Source organism: Hyposmocoma kahamanoa, unplaced genomic scaffold (genome assembly GCF_003589595.1).
Source record: "Hyposmocoma kahamanoa isolate Upper Pololo Valley unplaced genomic scaffold, ASM358959v1 78, whole genome shotgun sequence".
Lineage (NCBI taxonomy): Eukaryota > Metazoa > Arthropoda > Insecta > Lepidoptera > Cosmopterigidae > Hyposmocoma > Hyposmocoma kahamanoa.
Genome location: NW_020653945.1, coordinates 22,495,919 through 22,510,225, shown reverse-complemented (window position 1 = coordinate 22,510,225; position 14,307 = coordinate 22,495,919). Strand labels below are relative to the sequence as shown.

The following is a 14,307-nucleotide window of genomic DNA, read 5'->3' as shown; positions in this document are numbered from 1 at the left end:
GAGGCTGTCGAAGAGTATGAAAAATATGTTTCAGAGATTGTCACGGAGGACTGGCATAAATGTTTTCAAAATTGGTTCATTCGTATGAAAAAGTGCATTAATGCTAACGGAGAATACTTTGAGAAACAATAAATTCATTTCTGACCATTTATAGTATTTATTTGTTATTTATTCCGGAAACTTATAGTGCCCCACGTACACGCCTGTCCATAACAGTTGCAGTGTCACTCAGAGCTTTAAATCGCACAGATCTGAGGGAAATGCTATTGCGCCCGTCACCCCGAGACATAAGTTAGTTGATAAGTCCCATGTGCCTGTAATTTAACCAAAACCATTTTGTTACAGCTAGCATAACAAAAGAAAATACTTTCTCATCTGTTTAAAATCTCGTAGCCATCGAATTTACCTTTTTTTTAAAGTACACAGGATTCTGCAATACCAATATAATTTCTATACAAGTCCGCGCACGACGGGCTGTACATCTGACGCAACCTGGACAACAATCTGCAAGTAGCTTACGCCAATTGGCAACTCCTTTCACCATGATGGCAAGCATTATAATGTTTGTCATTGATACGATAAGAAGAAGAACAAGTCATCAATCAATAATTTATTCATTAACTATAAATTTTCAATAAAATCATTTCATTGGTGTCCTGATTTTAAACTTGCGAACCTGTATTATGACACCAGCTCGACAATGATAAATGTTCATTTTCCAAGTTGCCTTACCGGGAATTGAACTCGGTACCTCATCATCCAGCGTCGTGCAAACTGTTGGGCCACTGAGACTGTCAAATATAAAAAAAGCTTTTGTATGAATCATAATTAGATATCCAAAACGTAAACAAGGGAACGTTATGAAATGTCATTGTCAAAGTGTGAATACAGGTGTGCTAAACCTTCTATTTTAAACTGCCTATATGGCCGAACGGTTACCATGCCGGACTGCCACGCGGAGGTCCCAGGTTCGATTCCCGGGCCGGGAGAAATAGTTGTATGGCCTACAATTATTTCTCTCGTGAGTTTGGGTGTAATTTGTGGTTGTCTATGTGTGTGTCCATGGCAGCCGCGACACAAGGTTTCCCTAGTGCGGGGCTATGGTGATTGTGTGCGTTATTTATTTATTTATATTTCTATTTATTTATTTATTTTTAACGAAATTGGAAAAGGAGGAGGTTCACTCTTTCTACAATTTTAATTGTCTATTACAAAATATTAACAATAAACAAAAACTTTAACAACAACACACGATAATTTAACTAACGCACTACGGAGACAAAAAATATTCAAGTTCGAGAAACAAAGCACGAATGACATCGAAGATACGACAAAATGTTGGCGCCACAAAAAATGTTTTTGATCCCAATTATGTTACCAATGTCATAAAATTAGTTGCGACTTTAAACATAGTAAGTAACATATTTAATTTATTAAACTCTAAGTGTAAATTTTATGAGATATATCTCATAAAATTATAATATTATAATAGTATATAGTATATATAGTATAGTATATAGTTCTAAACGCTTAATAATGTTAAAAATACGAAACTGCTATATAAATGTATTTTTTTGCTCGGTTATCCGCTTTGTTTACATTTTGGATATTTAATTATGATTCGTATTATAGAATAGCATGACAAGTCACAGCGATCGACATATTAGAATAAAAGATTTAAAAAACAATAATTTGGTATCAAAAAATCATTCTATTATATTTATGATGTCATGTCTAATGTCGAAATAATCTTGACAAGAATACCTGAGTATAGTTGAAACACTTATATTTAGAAACAACCAAAGAGATACAGAAGTCGTCTCATTAAAGTATGTTATGCAAATTTTTATATAACTGGAAATTGTCACATTGTCACATCTCAAACCTTTTATAGTCGTGTTTATATCTTTTTCTAGTTAGAGCATAGTAGAAAAAGATTTTTATAGTGTTTTTTATACATAGTGTTTTAATAGTCATTTTTTCATATAAACTCGTTTGCACGGCAACCTTTGATTTTTCCCTGCCTGAAAAAATTACAATACGAAAAAAGTCTTATTATAGGTCTCATTTATAAAAAAAAGACTTTCGTCCCAAATTCAAATTTAAAACATAAAATCCGTCAATAACTACTCTTCACTGCACACAATGCGGGAATTGTTGAAAGTTCATAATGTACTCTGCATTACTTTTAGATAGTTTTTGATGGGTTATCTCGTTTAATTACCATTACGGTCTCCAAATTGATTGACAAGACTTTTACTTAACGAGTAGCATTTCATCTTAAACTTGAATGATATTTTCTCATAGACTCAATTGAAATTTATTGAAAATATTCTCTAAAATCACTTTTTGCATATTCATTCATTAAATTCTGGATATACTAATTACTTATAAAAGCAAATTAAATGCAGGTCACTGTGAAATAGCTTATTTATGATGTCCACTAACGAAAACGCGGCTAAGAGCCAAAATATTTTTTTGAGATATCATAAAAAACCATAACCTAGTTTTAGAATAATGAAATTGTTTAATAATATTTCAGCCACGTTAGGGTAAGTTCCAATAAGTCGAACACCTTAACTAATTTTAACTGTTTTTAAAAGATAAGTGTGTGCTCTAACTGTTGTTATTTAAAGGCTATACCCGTGTAAGGGAACAAAATATGCCCCTGACGTTATAAGCAAATGAATATATCCTATGTATTGATAATATAGCTAGTTATTAATCTGCCAAGTTTTATCTTATAATTATTGACAGTTTCCTTGCAATGTCACTTGAAAGTTTTTTCTACTCTTCTAAATATCTTCAAAACTACTGGTCCGTTTCTTTTGTGATTAACGTATGTTGTTAATGGCATGAAGAGGAATAAGTTCGCAAAAAACAAGACGTCTCTAGGTCAACATTAACTTGGTCATTTCTGATGTGAAATATTTTAAACTTTATTTTTTGACACTTGTGAGTTAGCGACACCCACCATTTTTTTTACACCGATGTGACACCTCTTTCCGTACAAATATATATTGGTCTGAAATCAATCGGCTTGGAGCAACACGTCAGGGGCATATTTTGTTCCCTTACACGGGTATAGCCTTTGACCATTTGTCACAGAGCCGCGTTTTAATCAGTGGACGGCAGATTTGCTTAAGTGCCCATTTTTTTGCAAATGAGTGTATTTAGATGGCATTATATAAATAGCATTAAAGAAAATGATCGATGGCAGCGCTCTGGCGCGTTTTTTTCTCGTGTTTAAATTTGAAGGTGGACATGGGCCCGTTGTGTTTGTTAAATTGATGTTTGAAAGATTCTGTATTAAGAATTTCTGTAAACATAGCTTTATTGACTTGAATTAAAAGGATATTTGCGGTACAAAATTCTAAATAAACGATGCAACACTTTGTATACTGTTTGATTCTCGACTTTTAAAAGCCTTTCATATTTAATAAATAAAACAAAATAAGACTTTATTTCTACCACAGTATTAGTAAATATGTGCCAGATAACCACATCAATTGACTGGTCTCAAACATGGGAATTCCCTGTGGAAATTCACTCCGGGGCATTTCCTAGAACACTCAGACCAGAACCACTAGGATACCGAGGTAGTAACAGTATTAGTCACATTTATATATCTTATTACCTCGTAACACATAGTCAATTCCTTGGCGTAGGCCCAGGAGGCCTTTTATTGTTTTCCTTAATTTTTTTTCAATAAAACAAGTTGGCAAGAAACCTGTTACATTAACGCACACACACCCATAGATAACCACAAATTACACCCAAAATCGTGAGAGAAATAAATGTAGACCATACAAATACATACATACGGCAGCGGCCTCCTGATTATCATAGCTGGCAGGGTCCAAGGTTCATTCCTTGAACAAAATTCACACGTACCCTAAACTGAGTGACTATTTGTAATTACTAACATAAGTGTGTAAGTTATTGTTTGTATAACTACCAATATGGATGTATAAACATTCGAAATAAATAATTTGAATTTGAATTTGAAATATTTCTCCCCATTATGCCCGATAATAGGACCCGTGACGTCTGCGTGTCAGGTCACCATGGTAACCGTTAATTCCCTTCTCCTGACATTCATCATCCATTGTGGTGCTTTCTATATTAAAGTGTCTTTCTATATGTTCTCCTTTCGTTTCTTGATGTCCATTCACTCACGATCTTAGTCCATCGATGCCTACTTGCGGCTCGGGAGTTAAGCTCTGAGTGGCAATGCACCTGTTATGGACCGGCGTGTCGCCAACCGCCAGGCGCACGACTTGTTCGTCCCGTCATTTGGCATCATAAAGAAAACTTCCATTTAAGAGATTGTATAGTTTTTAGTTGCCGTGGCAGCCTAAGGGCGCGTTTATTCGACACGTTTTTACGCCGCAGAGACCGCGTGGTCGCCGTGCAGCGACCGCTTGCATCTATCTAACTATCATGTCATGGCAATCTATTTTACGTTTTTATTGACTTATTAGTTTATAAGCTTTTACGTTTTAACCTAAATAGTGGTCGCGCTGCGCCCGGGCAGCGTCCGCGCGGCTGTATTATTCCGAGGAATTTAAATGTTGTTGCCTAGTAAATAGAATTTAGATTTGCCATTAATGTACGTGAAAGCGCGGCAACTGGGCGCTAATGGTCCAACCTATCGCCTCACAAGTAGAGGCCGTGGGTTTCTCGTAATTTATATTAATTTGAAATTTACCATGAGTTTTACCGTGAAACATCGTGATGAAACGTGTGAAGTCTCCAACCCGCATTGAGTCAGCGTGGCGGACTATGATTTAAACCCTCGCCTAAATGGAGATCCGTGTCCAGCAGTGGGACATGTATTTACATGTTAATCCACTTCATCTTTCTGATTGTTCTTAATTCACTCTTCGTTTTATCCTCTATGGTTTATTCGTATTTGTAAATTTAAAATCATATTTTCCTTTAGTCATGAAACCACAGTAATTAACGTCCTGCAAACCCTATAGAGTTTAATAATAACTAATAGAGTGGAAGTTACAAAATCTCGATCATCGCAGAAAAGTGGCCTACTTTCTATTGGATACATTTCGTTTTTTTTATCGGATACATTTTTGGTTTTCCATCGGATACATTTCGGGAATGTGCTCCTTCGGCCCACTAAAAGGTCCGGAGCACTCCATCCTTATATCCTTGATATACCACCTATTCATGGACACCAGCCCGTTACACCAAGTACCGAGTACCACTTATTCGTACTAAGCGCTTTGCTTCATCCTTTCTGATGCGTACGGCAAAGGAATGAAATACTCTACCGGCTGTCTATCTGTGTTTCCCGAAAAGTATAATTTGGGGCTATTCAAGCTAAGCTAGAGTGAATATTTTTAGGTAAACGCGCCCCGTCGTTGGTCACATCGTCGCTTAACATCAAGTGAGATTGTGGCCAAGTGTGTGTCTATAATTTATGAAAAAAAAGTAAGCGACACGTTAATTATTATTATAGAAGTCCCTTTACTACGAGTACTTGCGTATCGAAAAATTTCCTGGTCAGAAAAAATCTGAAAAACTCATTCATAGATGGCGCTACGGCAAATAAGTCGTTATAAACAAAAAACAAAGATCTGCAAGAAGCACAAGGAAAAATTTGTAAGGGCTGCTGCCTCGTTCCGTGGCTTAATTGGCAGAGCATGAGAGTGCTGGTTCGAATCCTGCCGGATCGAATGTATTTTTCTAAAGGGGCGATCTTTGTTAATAATATAACAAACCAGCGGAGTAATTTCACAAAAAAAAATTATATCATGATAATAAAACATCGTTGCAATAAATAAACTTAAGAAAAGTTCATTTTCAAAATTTGTAATACCGAGAATCGAATTGTAGACCTTTTTTTCATCAAGCCTTCGTAGTTCAAAGCGCTGAGCCGCCGAGGTTATCGTTAGTATGACGTCAAACATACACGATTATTTAGATAAACATTATAATACTGTGCGTCTGTTATAAATATACGTCAGTGTTTCAAAACTAGTTTTTAACAATTTAACTTAACTTTTATTATTATTTCAAATAGTTAAATAGTTTATAATAATGTCATAGTAGAAGTTGTATTTTATATATATATATATATATATTTTATTCTAATATAAGCGCGCATTTGACCTCCATCTCACCTGATGGAAAGTGACGATGAGGTCGCCAATGGAGCATAGATAATGCCTATTCACTATCGCCACGAAAAGGTCCAAGTTATAACGTTCAGGGAACAAGTCTACAGGCAGGGAATTCCACTCCATAGCCGTTCGCCATATAAATGTGGAAGCGTAACGCTTCGTGCGAATCTTTGGAATATCCACAACATAGGGGTGGAAGCCGAGCCTACGCTTAGTCCCCCGATGATGGAAAGGGGAAGGTGGAATTCCATCGCACACTCTCCGTGATATTATATTATCCTGTAAAATACCGATAAGCAGGCAACTTTACGGCGATGTTCAAGGCTCTGCAGCTTCGCCTTTACTAATTCCGAGTCATCTACAAGCCTCTTGCCACGCTTGTCAATTGAATTCGAGGTGGCCAGTTGATATGTAGCAGAGCCATCCTAAAGGTGGCAACAGTACTCTATACACGACTGGACTTGTGCTTGATACAGCTGAAGCAACTGTCCCGGTGTGAAGTAACGCCTCACCCTGGAAATGATGGCTTCCTGGCTGTATTTTTGGCCATGGATTCAATTCCATACGTTCCATAGTCTTGCAGAGTATGGAAGTGACTGAGATAGGTCTGTACTTGACAGGGTCAGCTCTGCTTCCCTTTTTGGGCACAGGTTGCACGTTTGCAAGCTTCCACGACCTGGGAACTACACCAGTCTCAAGTGAGAGGCGATACAGGCTTAGGTATATTATGCTGTAACATAGCAAAGAACGATCGAGTGGGCAATTGCAAATTTTTGATCAAATTTAAAAAAAACTTGTTGGCTGTCATATCAGGTATCATATTACAATAGTGTTGTAACTCAAAATATGTGAAATTTAATATTATATCATTTCTGAACGTAAAATTTGATTCTCTACACGTCAAAAAAACCGATGTTAGAATATTGTAAGAAACAATCAAAAAATATCTACTTAACTCAAAAATAGACACAATTCTGGCCACAATAATCCTAATTAAAAAACATAAAATTACTTTTCCCATTTTATTTTAAAAATACATTTGAGAAATTGTTTATGTGTTTGTAATAAAGTATAACATATAAATTTTAATATTTTTTTGCGGGAAGTGAGTAATTCGTTTTTCATCGATTCTGAAAAAGTCCTCTTTTTGAGTAAATACACTATTGTATTAACAGTGCCATTTAATCTGAGTAAAATTTGGCCGGACCTTTAAGTTATTATCAGTGATCGGAATAGGTTTTTACCTAAACTTCGAGGAACAGAGACAGAACGTGGAGACTTACCTTATGAGTCTATACTATCCCAGCTCAAATTCTAAATTTTCCCGTACTAATACAGTTCATTTTGCCTGGGTCAAGCGGCACGGACATTGGTTTTATTTCAAAATTAATTTTTTTACAAACAAACTTAAAGCGATTTGAAAATATGTCGTATGGTATACGTGTTCTATTTACTTCGATTTGATATTAAAAAAAAACTGGTATATGTAAAGTACCTATTCAATACAACGGTTTTCTTATAATATTTCGAGGTAAGTTTGTGGTTTGTTTTTTATAGTGAACAATTTTAGGAATCCAGTTTTCGCACCGTATAGTAATCAGTGTATATTCTCAATTTTACTTATATTTGATTCAACACTTTCACGGTTATGCAGAATCAACTACGTTTATCTAAACATTACGACGCGTTGTAGCAACTACCATTTCCGGAATATTTAGGAAAATTCGTACAATTTTTTTTCCATTTTTTTTTTCATAAAGTTATACATTTTACACAAGACAATCTTCCGCCAAACTGGAGACAGTAACTTAGTACATGTAATTAGAATTATTAAGATAAGTATTTCATATATTCCATTGATTTATCCGGGATCTTATCGCATTGACTCTTCTTTTTGCCAGTTCTCTGTAAAATAAAATAGAGTGCGATATTTAAACAATAACAGGTAATAATATCGGAATATATTGAGTATATTTACCTAAACTTCAAAGAAAAATGAGTATAACGCCGCACTCTAAATACCGAAATAATAATCGCAACGTTTTACCAGAATTTTAGAAATAACGAATTATTTATTGGGCTTTCGATACATTGGCAACAAGTAATTGTTTGAAGAATCTTACTGCGATTTTTAGGGTTTTGTACTGCATCGAGTAAATCTTACTTTAGTTGTTAGTCAGAGGCCATTGTTGAATTTTCTTTGTTCTTATTTTAAATTACGACATGAAAGTCGAGTTAGAAATTAAAACTTATACTTATAACTACACGAAGAGTCGATGCGTAGTTTTAGGATCCCAGAAGAATGTCCATAAATCAACAGTACGTTTGAAATAATAATTAATAATTGTAAATAGTTCTAATTACATGTATTGATATCGAGTTCTTAGGTTTTCGCGATTGTTATACATAGGAAATGAAACTATTTTTCCGGATTTAAGTCGCGTATATTTGTATTTTCAAACAAACCAACGTTTCGGGCCCTTTACAGGTCTCATGGTCACGGTTGACTGAGGTGGTACAGTCATCAACCATTTATGTCTAATATTAATGCAAACCACCCTATTTTTTCCATTATAGTTACAAAAGTTATTAATTAAGTACCCTATTTTTAATTTTACAAAGATACTTTCCAATTTACGCCACATAATGTTTAAATTTTTTATTAATTAATAATGGAAATTAGAATAAATTAAAACATATTAATTAGTACTCCAGTCTTATGTCTGTTTGGGATTTTTTATCAGAAAAAATACTTTAAATACTTTAAACGTTTAAAAAAAACAAATATACGCGATTTAAATCCGGAAAAATGGTTTCACTTCCTATATATACATCTAATAAGTAAGTTTTCTTCGGAATTTTTTTTAAATATTCCGAAAAAATGGTGGCTGCAACAACTCGACGCAAAGTTTAAGTAAAAAATGGTTTACCTACCTATCCCAAATAACGTTAATTTTTAATGCACTTAAGTAATTTTCTGAATCTCGAATAGATCCAAAAAAAATATTGTCATAACGTAGTCTCCACTTTCTGTCTGTATTCCTCGAAGTTTCGATAAAAAAACTATCTATGCCGATTACTGTTATTATATACACTGTATATGCCGAATGTGGATTTTCTAATTGAAGCTAAAACAGCTCCACAGATGAGCAGTATATTTTTTACCGCGCTCTTATGGTAGCTCCGACAAAACAGCAAAATTAGTTTTTTTTTGTGTCTTTATTTATGCATTTACGTCACCTTGATCTTCCTTTATAACCAACCGATTAAGGCTGGTATATAATAGTATACAAGCCGACGCAGGCGCTTAGTACAGAAGGCATTGTCGTAGTAATTACATATTTCCTTTGTGTCTTTGTTCATATATAGTATATGCAAGATGTTTAGTAATTTTGTTTTAAGCGTGTTCTTGGTTTGTGCTTTAAATGGTGTTATTTGCAAACAAATACGTAAGAATATTTTATATTATATACTCTTTTCTTCTTAAGCGATTTCGAAAAAATAATTAGGTTTTTAATTCGACTGTATTTTTGTTGTGTGTATGTTACGTCATTACTCTGACATTTATTGTGAACCAATTTCGATTATTCTTTTTCTGTTAGAAAAGGGATACCTCGGTAATGGTCCCATTTATATTTAAAGAAAATATTCAACCATTGAAGGTGTCAAATAGGGGATGAATCCGATTATAGGCTTTCACCCACTTTCTGTTAACCGCTTCCAATATAATTTGGCAAATAGATCCAATTCCGCAAATGTTTGAGGTCGTTTTTTCAGACATGCATGCACATACTCTAAATTTTATTTTTGTGGTACGTTAAATATGAAATGAAATTTTTATTTAAAAGTTACAGTAAGTAAAACAGACGAATAATTAAAACATTTATATAAATCGATAACAAATCTAGAACATAATTAACCTATGTCGTAAGATGTAACTGATTATTATCTAATATATCTTTGTTAAATATAAGTAAGGAAAATTCGCCTCAACCTAAATTATAAAAAAAATAATATTAGAATTTTGATTAAAAAATTCAAAATTAATATTTTAGGCCACTTGTGACGCGAGATTTATTGTCTAAAATAGATAATAATTATATAATTATTCACAAAAATAACATTTGGTAGTACATACATAGCGTAGGTCCATTTTTAACCAACTTCAAAAAAGATGAAGAAGGTTTTCGATTTTGATGATTCTTTTTTTGTTGGACAGAAAATATTCCACCTTTAAGGGTGGTCAGGGGATGAATCGGGTTTCGCACACTTTCCGGTAACCAATTGCAACGAAACTTGGCACATAAACGTAATTCCACGAATTTTCGAGGTCGGTTTTTTTAATAAAAATGTTATAATTTTTTCGTAACAATTAAACGATACCCACGCTCCTAAAGAAAATTTGCATCTTAGGCCTCAATGATCCGTCGGCAGCACAATATTTTTACGGTATGAGTTTTTTTGTTTTCCCGATGTTCGGAACGGTAACACACTCCGTGATTACGGGTTAACAGGTCAGCGGGTTGACTGGCACGAGAGTAGACATTTGTATATTCTTAGCGTCCAGTTACACGAGAAGAAAGATTTCGCGCGACCGCTCAGTTACCACGCCTTCATGTACATTAATGCGAATCTCAATTCTATTTATTATGCAACAACATTTAAATTCCTCTCAATAAAAATATCGCGCGGTCGCGCGGGCCGCCGCGTGGGCCAAATTCAGGCTAGCCCGGAATGCTCATTTAAATTAAAACGTAAATGCTAAACAAATAGAGCATATTTTGCCATGACAGTTAGACGCACGCGGTCGCTGCGCTGCAGCAACGCGGACTCCGCTGTTCAGCCGCGCAGGGTGAGCGCGATGAAATCCGTGCGAATAAAGCGCCCTTAAAGTTGTCATCTATCGTTGGCTAGTCAACCCGTGACCATGGAGCGTGTAAGCGTTCCGAAAGATCTGGAAAACAACAAGAACTCATACCGTGGTAAGTAACAATATTTTTAAGTACCTGAGGACATAAACAATAATTGTTTGCTTGCAAATTTAACAAATTATTGGTTAAAAATATGTTAAAACAATGGTGGTTTATATGTTTTGCGAGTTACAAAAATTTTACTTAAAACAGAAACAAAGTTAGTTAAATTTTATATAAAAGAATACGTTCATCGCTAGTACCTGACAGAAATTGCCTTTATGTACAGTCAGAAATGTGTCAAGCGCGACACTTTGGACTTCGAACCGTTTATCACAATCAGCATAGAGCTGAATTTAAATCTTAAGTGTTAAACTTGTTTTCTTGACTCTGTGAGATGAGGTTTGCCCACAAATTACTTTTCGAATTATGACATTGTTGAGAGTGTGGTTTGGAGATATGTATTCATTTCAACCGCCTCTGTGGCTGAATGGTTACCAGTTTGGGCTGGCAACAGAGGTGTCAGGTTAGATTCCCGGGCCGGGAGAAATATTTTGTATGGCTTGCATTTATTTGTCTCGTGAGTTTGGGTGTAGTTTGTGTCTACCTATGTGTGTGTCCATGGTACCCGCTACACATTTCCTTAGTGCGGGGTAATGAGTGTTTGCGTTATTTATCTATTTATTCCTGGGTAATGCCTTAGTGATTTTCACTGGTATTTATAGTACAGAGAATTCGGTTTAATTTACATTGCCGCCAAATGAAGCAGTAGAGCTTGTTAGTTGTTCTTGTGAAAGAGTGCGGGGAGGAAAGTACTGCCACCTTATTATTTCTGCTGCCAAGCGGTAAAGTGAGTCTTACTGCGTTCCGATTTTGAACAGTCCTATCGCTTATGTCACATAATATCATAAAAAAGAGTATAAAATAAAATTATTTATTATTCTTCGGTTTTCGTACAAATAATTATGACAAAAGATATTTTTTTTAATTACGTGGTACCAGGCATGACAGTCAATGCATTGGTATCGTACGTCTTTTTTTGGCAATTTATTCTGTCAATTTCATAGAAATGGTACTTTTCGTTTTAGGTCACCTCATTATTGTCGAGAGAAAGATTATTTTGACGATTAGCCACTATTCCACCATACTCGACCACTTTTCTTTTCGAATTATGAAATCTGTTTCGTCATGTCTTTCTTCTTTCGCCATTCATTTACTAGTTCGGTGTTCGTCTTTTGAGTCCTTTTCTATCATGGGCGTTGGCACGATGCGATGGTATGCCGTCGGAAATTATAAAAAGGACATGTATAATATATATAATACATTGTATATTATCATTGATTTAGCATTTCCCCAATAGAATAAACATAATAAAATAAAATCACCAATTCGAATGGCGATCGAAGGGCAATTCGAAGGGTGATTGAATTTATGAAGTGTGCCGTGTTCTTTGTTTATAAAAGATATAAACGGATTAGTATTCTTTGTGTTTGTCGGTTGTTGATGGTGCATTGGAATAGGAGTATTATGATTAGCAATTGAATGTTATTTGAAATAAATATATGGCTATTTTTAACAAACCTGTCACATTAAATCATCAGTAGCAGTAGCTTCTTGTGAGAGTTCTTCCAGGGAAGTACTGCCACCATAACTATTTATTCCGCAATGCAGTAATGTGAGCATTACTGCGATCCGGATTTGAAGGGCAATGGTGATTTGAACTTGTCAACATTATGTTTTAGGGTGACGAGCACAATGGTAGTGCTCCTCAAATTTTCGCGATTTAAAGCTCTGAGTGGCACTACAACTATTATGGTGAGGCGTGTTGCTTACCACCAGCCACATGACTAATTCCCGTGCCGTCACTAGTAATCGTAAAAAAAAAACAATAACTTGGAAAAAATCGCTCAGGATTTTATCAATTTCCTATACAAACCAATGATAAAAAGTGTAATTCCAAGTATCGTAAAAAAGTGATAAATTGAAATGACATGATTATCGTCGTACAAATAACATTTTATAAAAATTGACATAGATAGATAAAAACTTTATTCACTTCCATGACAACTTATTTACATAGGACCCACTAAAACTAACACCATAATTATTATTATCTTGAACCTCTTAAAATTACAAATTTTTATAACAAAAGGAACCTATATCTACACATATAACTAATTAAAGTAAATAGTTTTGGAAGTCATGGCAGTGAAAAAGCTCTGACTCAGCATAAATGCCGCGGTTTCCCACGACGCTGGTATTCTGCCAGAACCGTGTTTAAAGAGACGCCACTCATCACTTCACAGCTTCTGCCTTGGTGTTTTTACACTATCAACGAGATAAAGTAGTGAAGTACCTATTTGGACTCCAGGCTTCGATGGTAAAAGGAAAATAAAACCCAAGGGGAGACTTATGCCCAGCAGTAGATGCGTGTAAGCAGGTGATGATGAGATGAAAAATTGATGCTCGATGAGATATGTAGTAAATTAATATAAAATGAATTCTTACAATGTCATTTCTGTTCATCTACCATTACCTACTAAGTAGCAGTAAATGTTAATAGGGTTCAAATACCTAATTACATACTTTATTCAAAAATTATATGACTCAATAATACTTTCTAAAGTTTGTAATAATTGACTAGGTAAGTCTTACTTCTACATACCCCAACTACTACTAAGTATTACTTCTACATAACCAATCTACTTACTTACCTATTTTAATTCCAATTTCAGCATTGACAATAGTTATTTGTTAGGCAACGCTGCAAAGTTGTTGTTTGACACGAGTTCTTGTATTGAAATCTAAGCAACCGAAGGAACCGAAAATTGAACCACGAGAGAAGCTAGTAAGGTTCAAAATTAGAATCCTGAGCGTAGTGAGGTTTCAAGTCACGAGACGCAAAACAACTTAGCAAACAACGTAGATGAAAGAAAAACAGTTGAACTATAATAAATCAGTTTAGTTCTTAGACGAATCAAAATAATTTAATAAACATAACCTAACCTCCGGTTAAAAAACCGACCTCAAAAGTCATTCATCAAGAAAATATTCCACCTCTAAGGATGGTAAACTAGGGATTATCATCCTTAGAGGTGGAATATTTTCTTAAAATTTAAATGAGACCAAATGATTATCACTAGTATCAGGTTTCTTACCACGGTATGACTTCTTTTTATTTTCCCGATATTTCGGAACGGTTGCACGCTCCATGGTCACGGGTTGACTGGACGGCGGCAGATGACAGCTTTATG

At 34.9% G+C, this 14,307-nt stretch overlaps 1 protein-coding gene across 1 annotated transcript in view; it reads left to right on the top strand.

The window, feature by feature from the left end:
• Nucleotides 1–9,457: 9,457 nt before the first annotated feature.
• LOC113232817 (protein takeout-like) overlaps nt 9,458–14,307 on the top strand; it is a 13,508-nt gene continuing 8,658 nt past the window's right edge. The window contains exon 1 of the mRNA XM_026467642.1: nt 9,458–9,592. Within this exon, the coding sequence (XP_026323427.1) occupies nt 9,523–9,592 (70 nt within the window). The 5' untranslated portion in view covers nt 9,458–9,522. The remainder of the gene's footprint in view (nt 9,593–14,307) is intronic.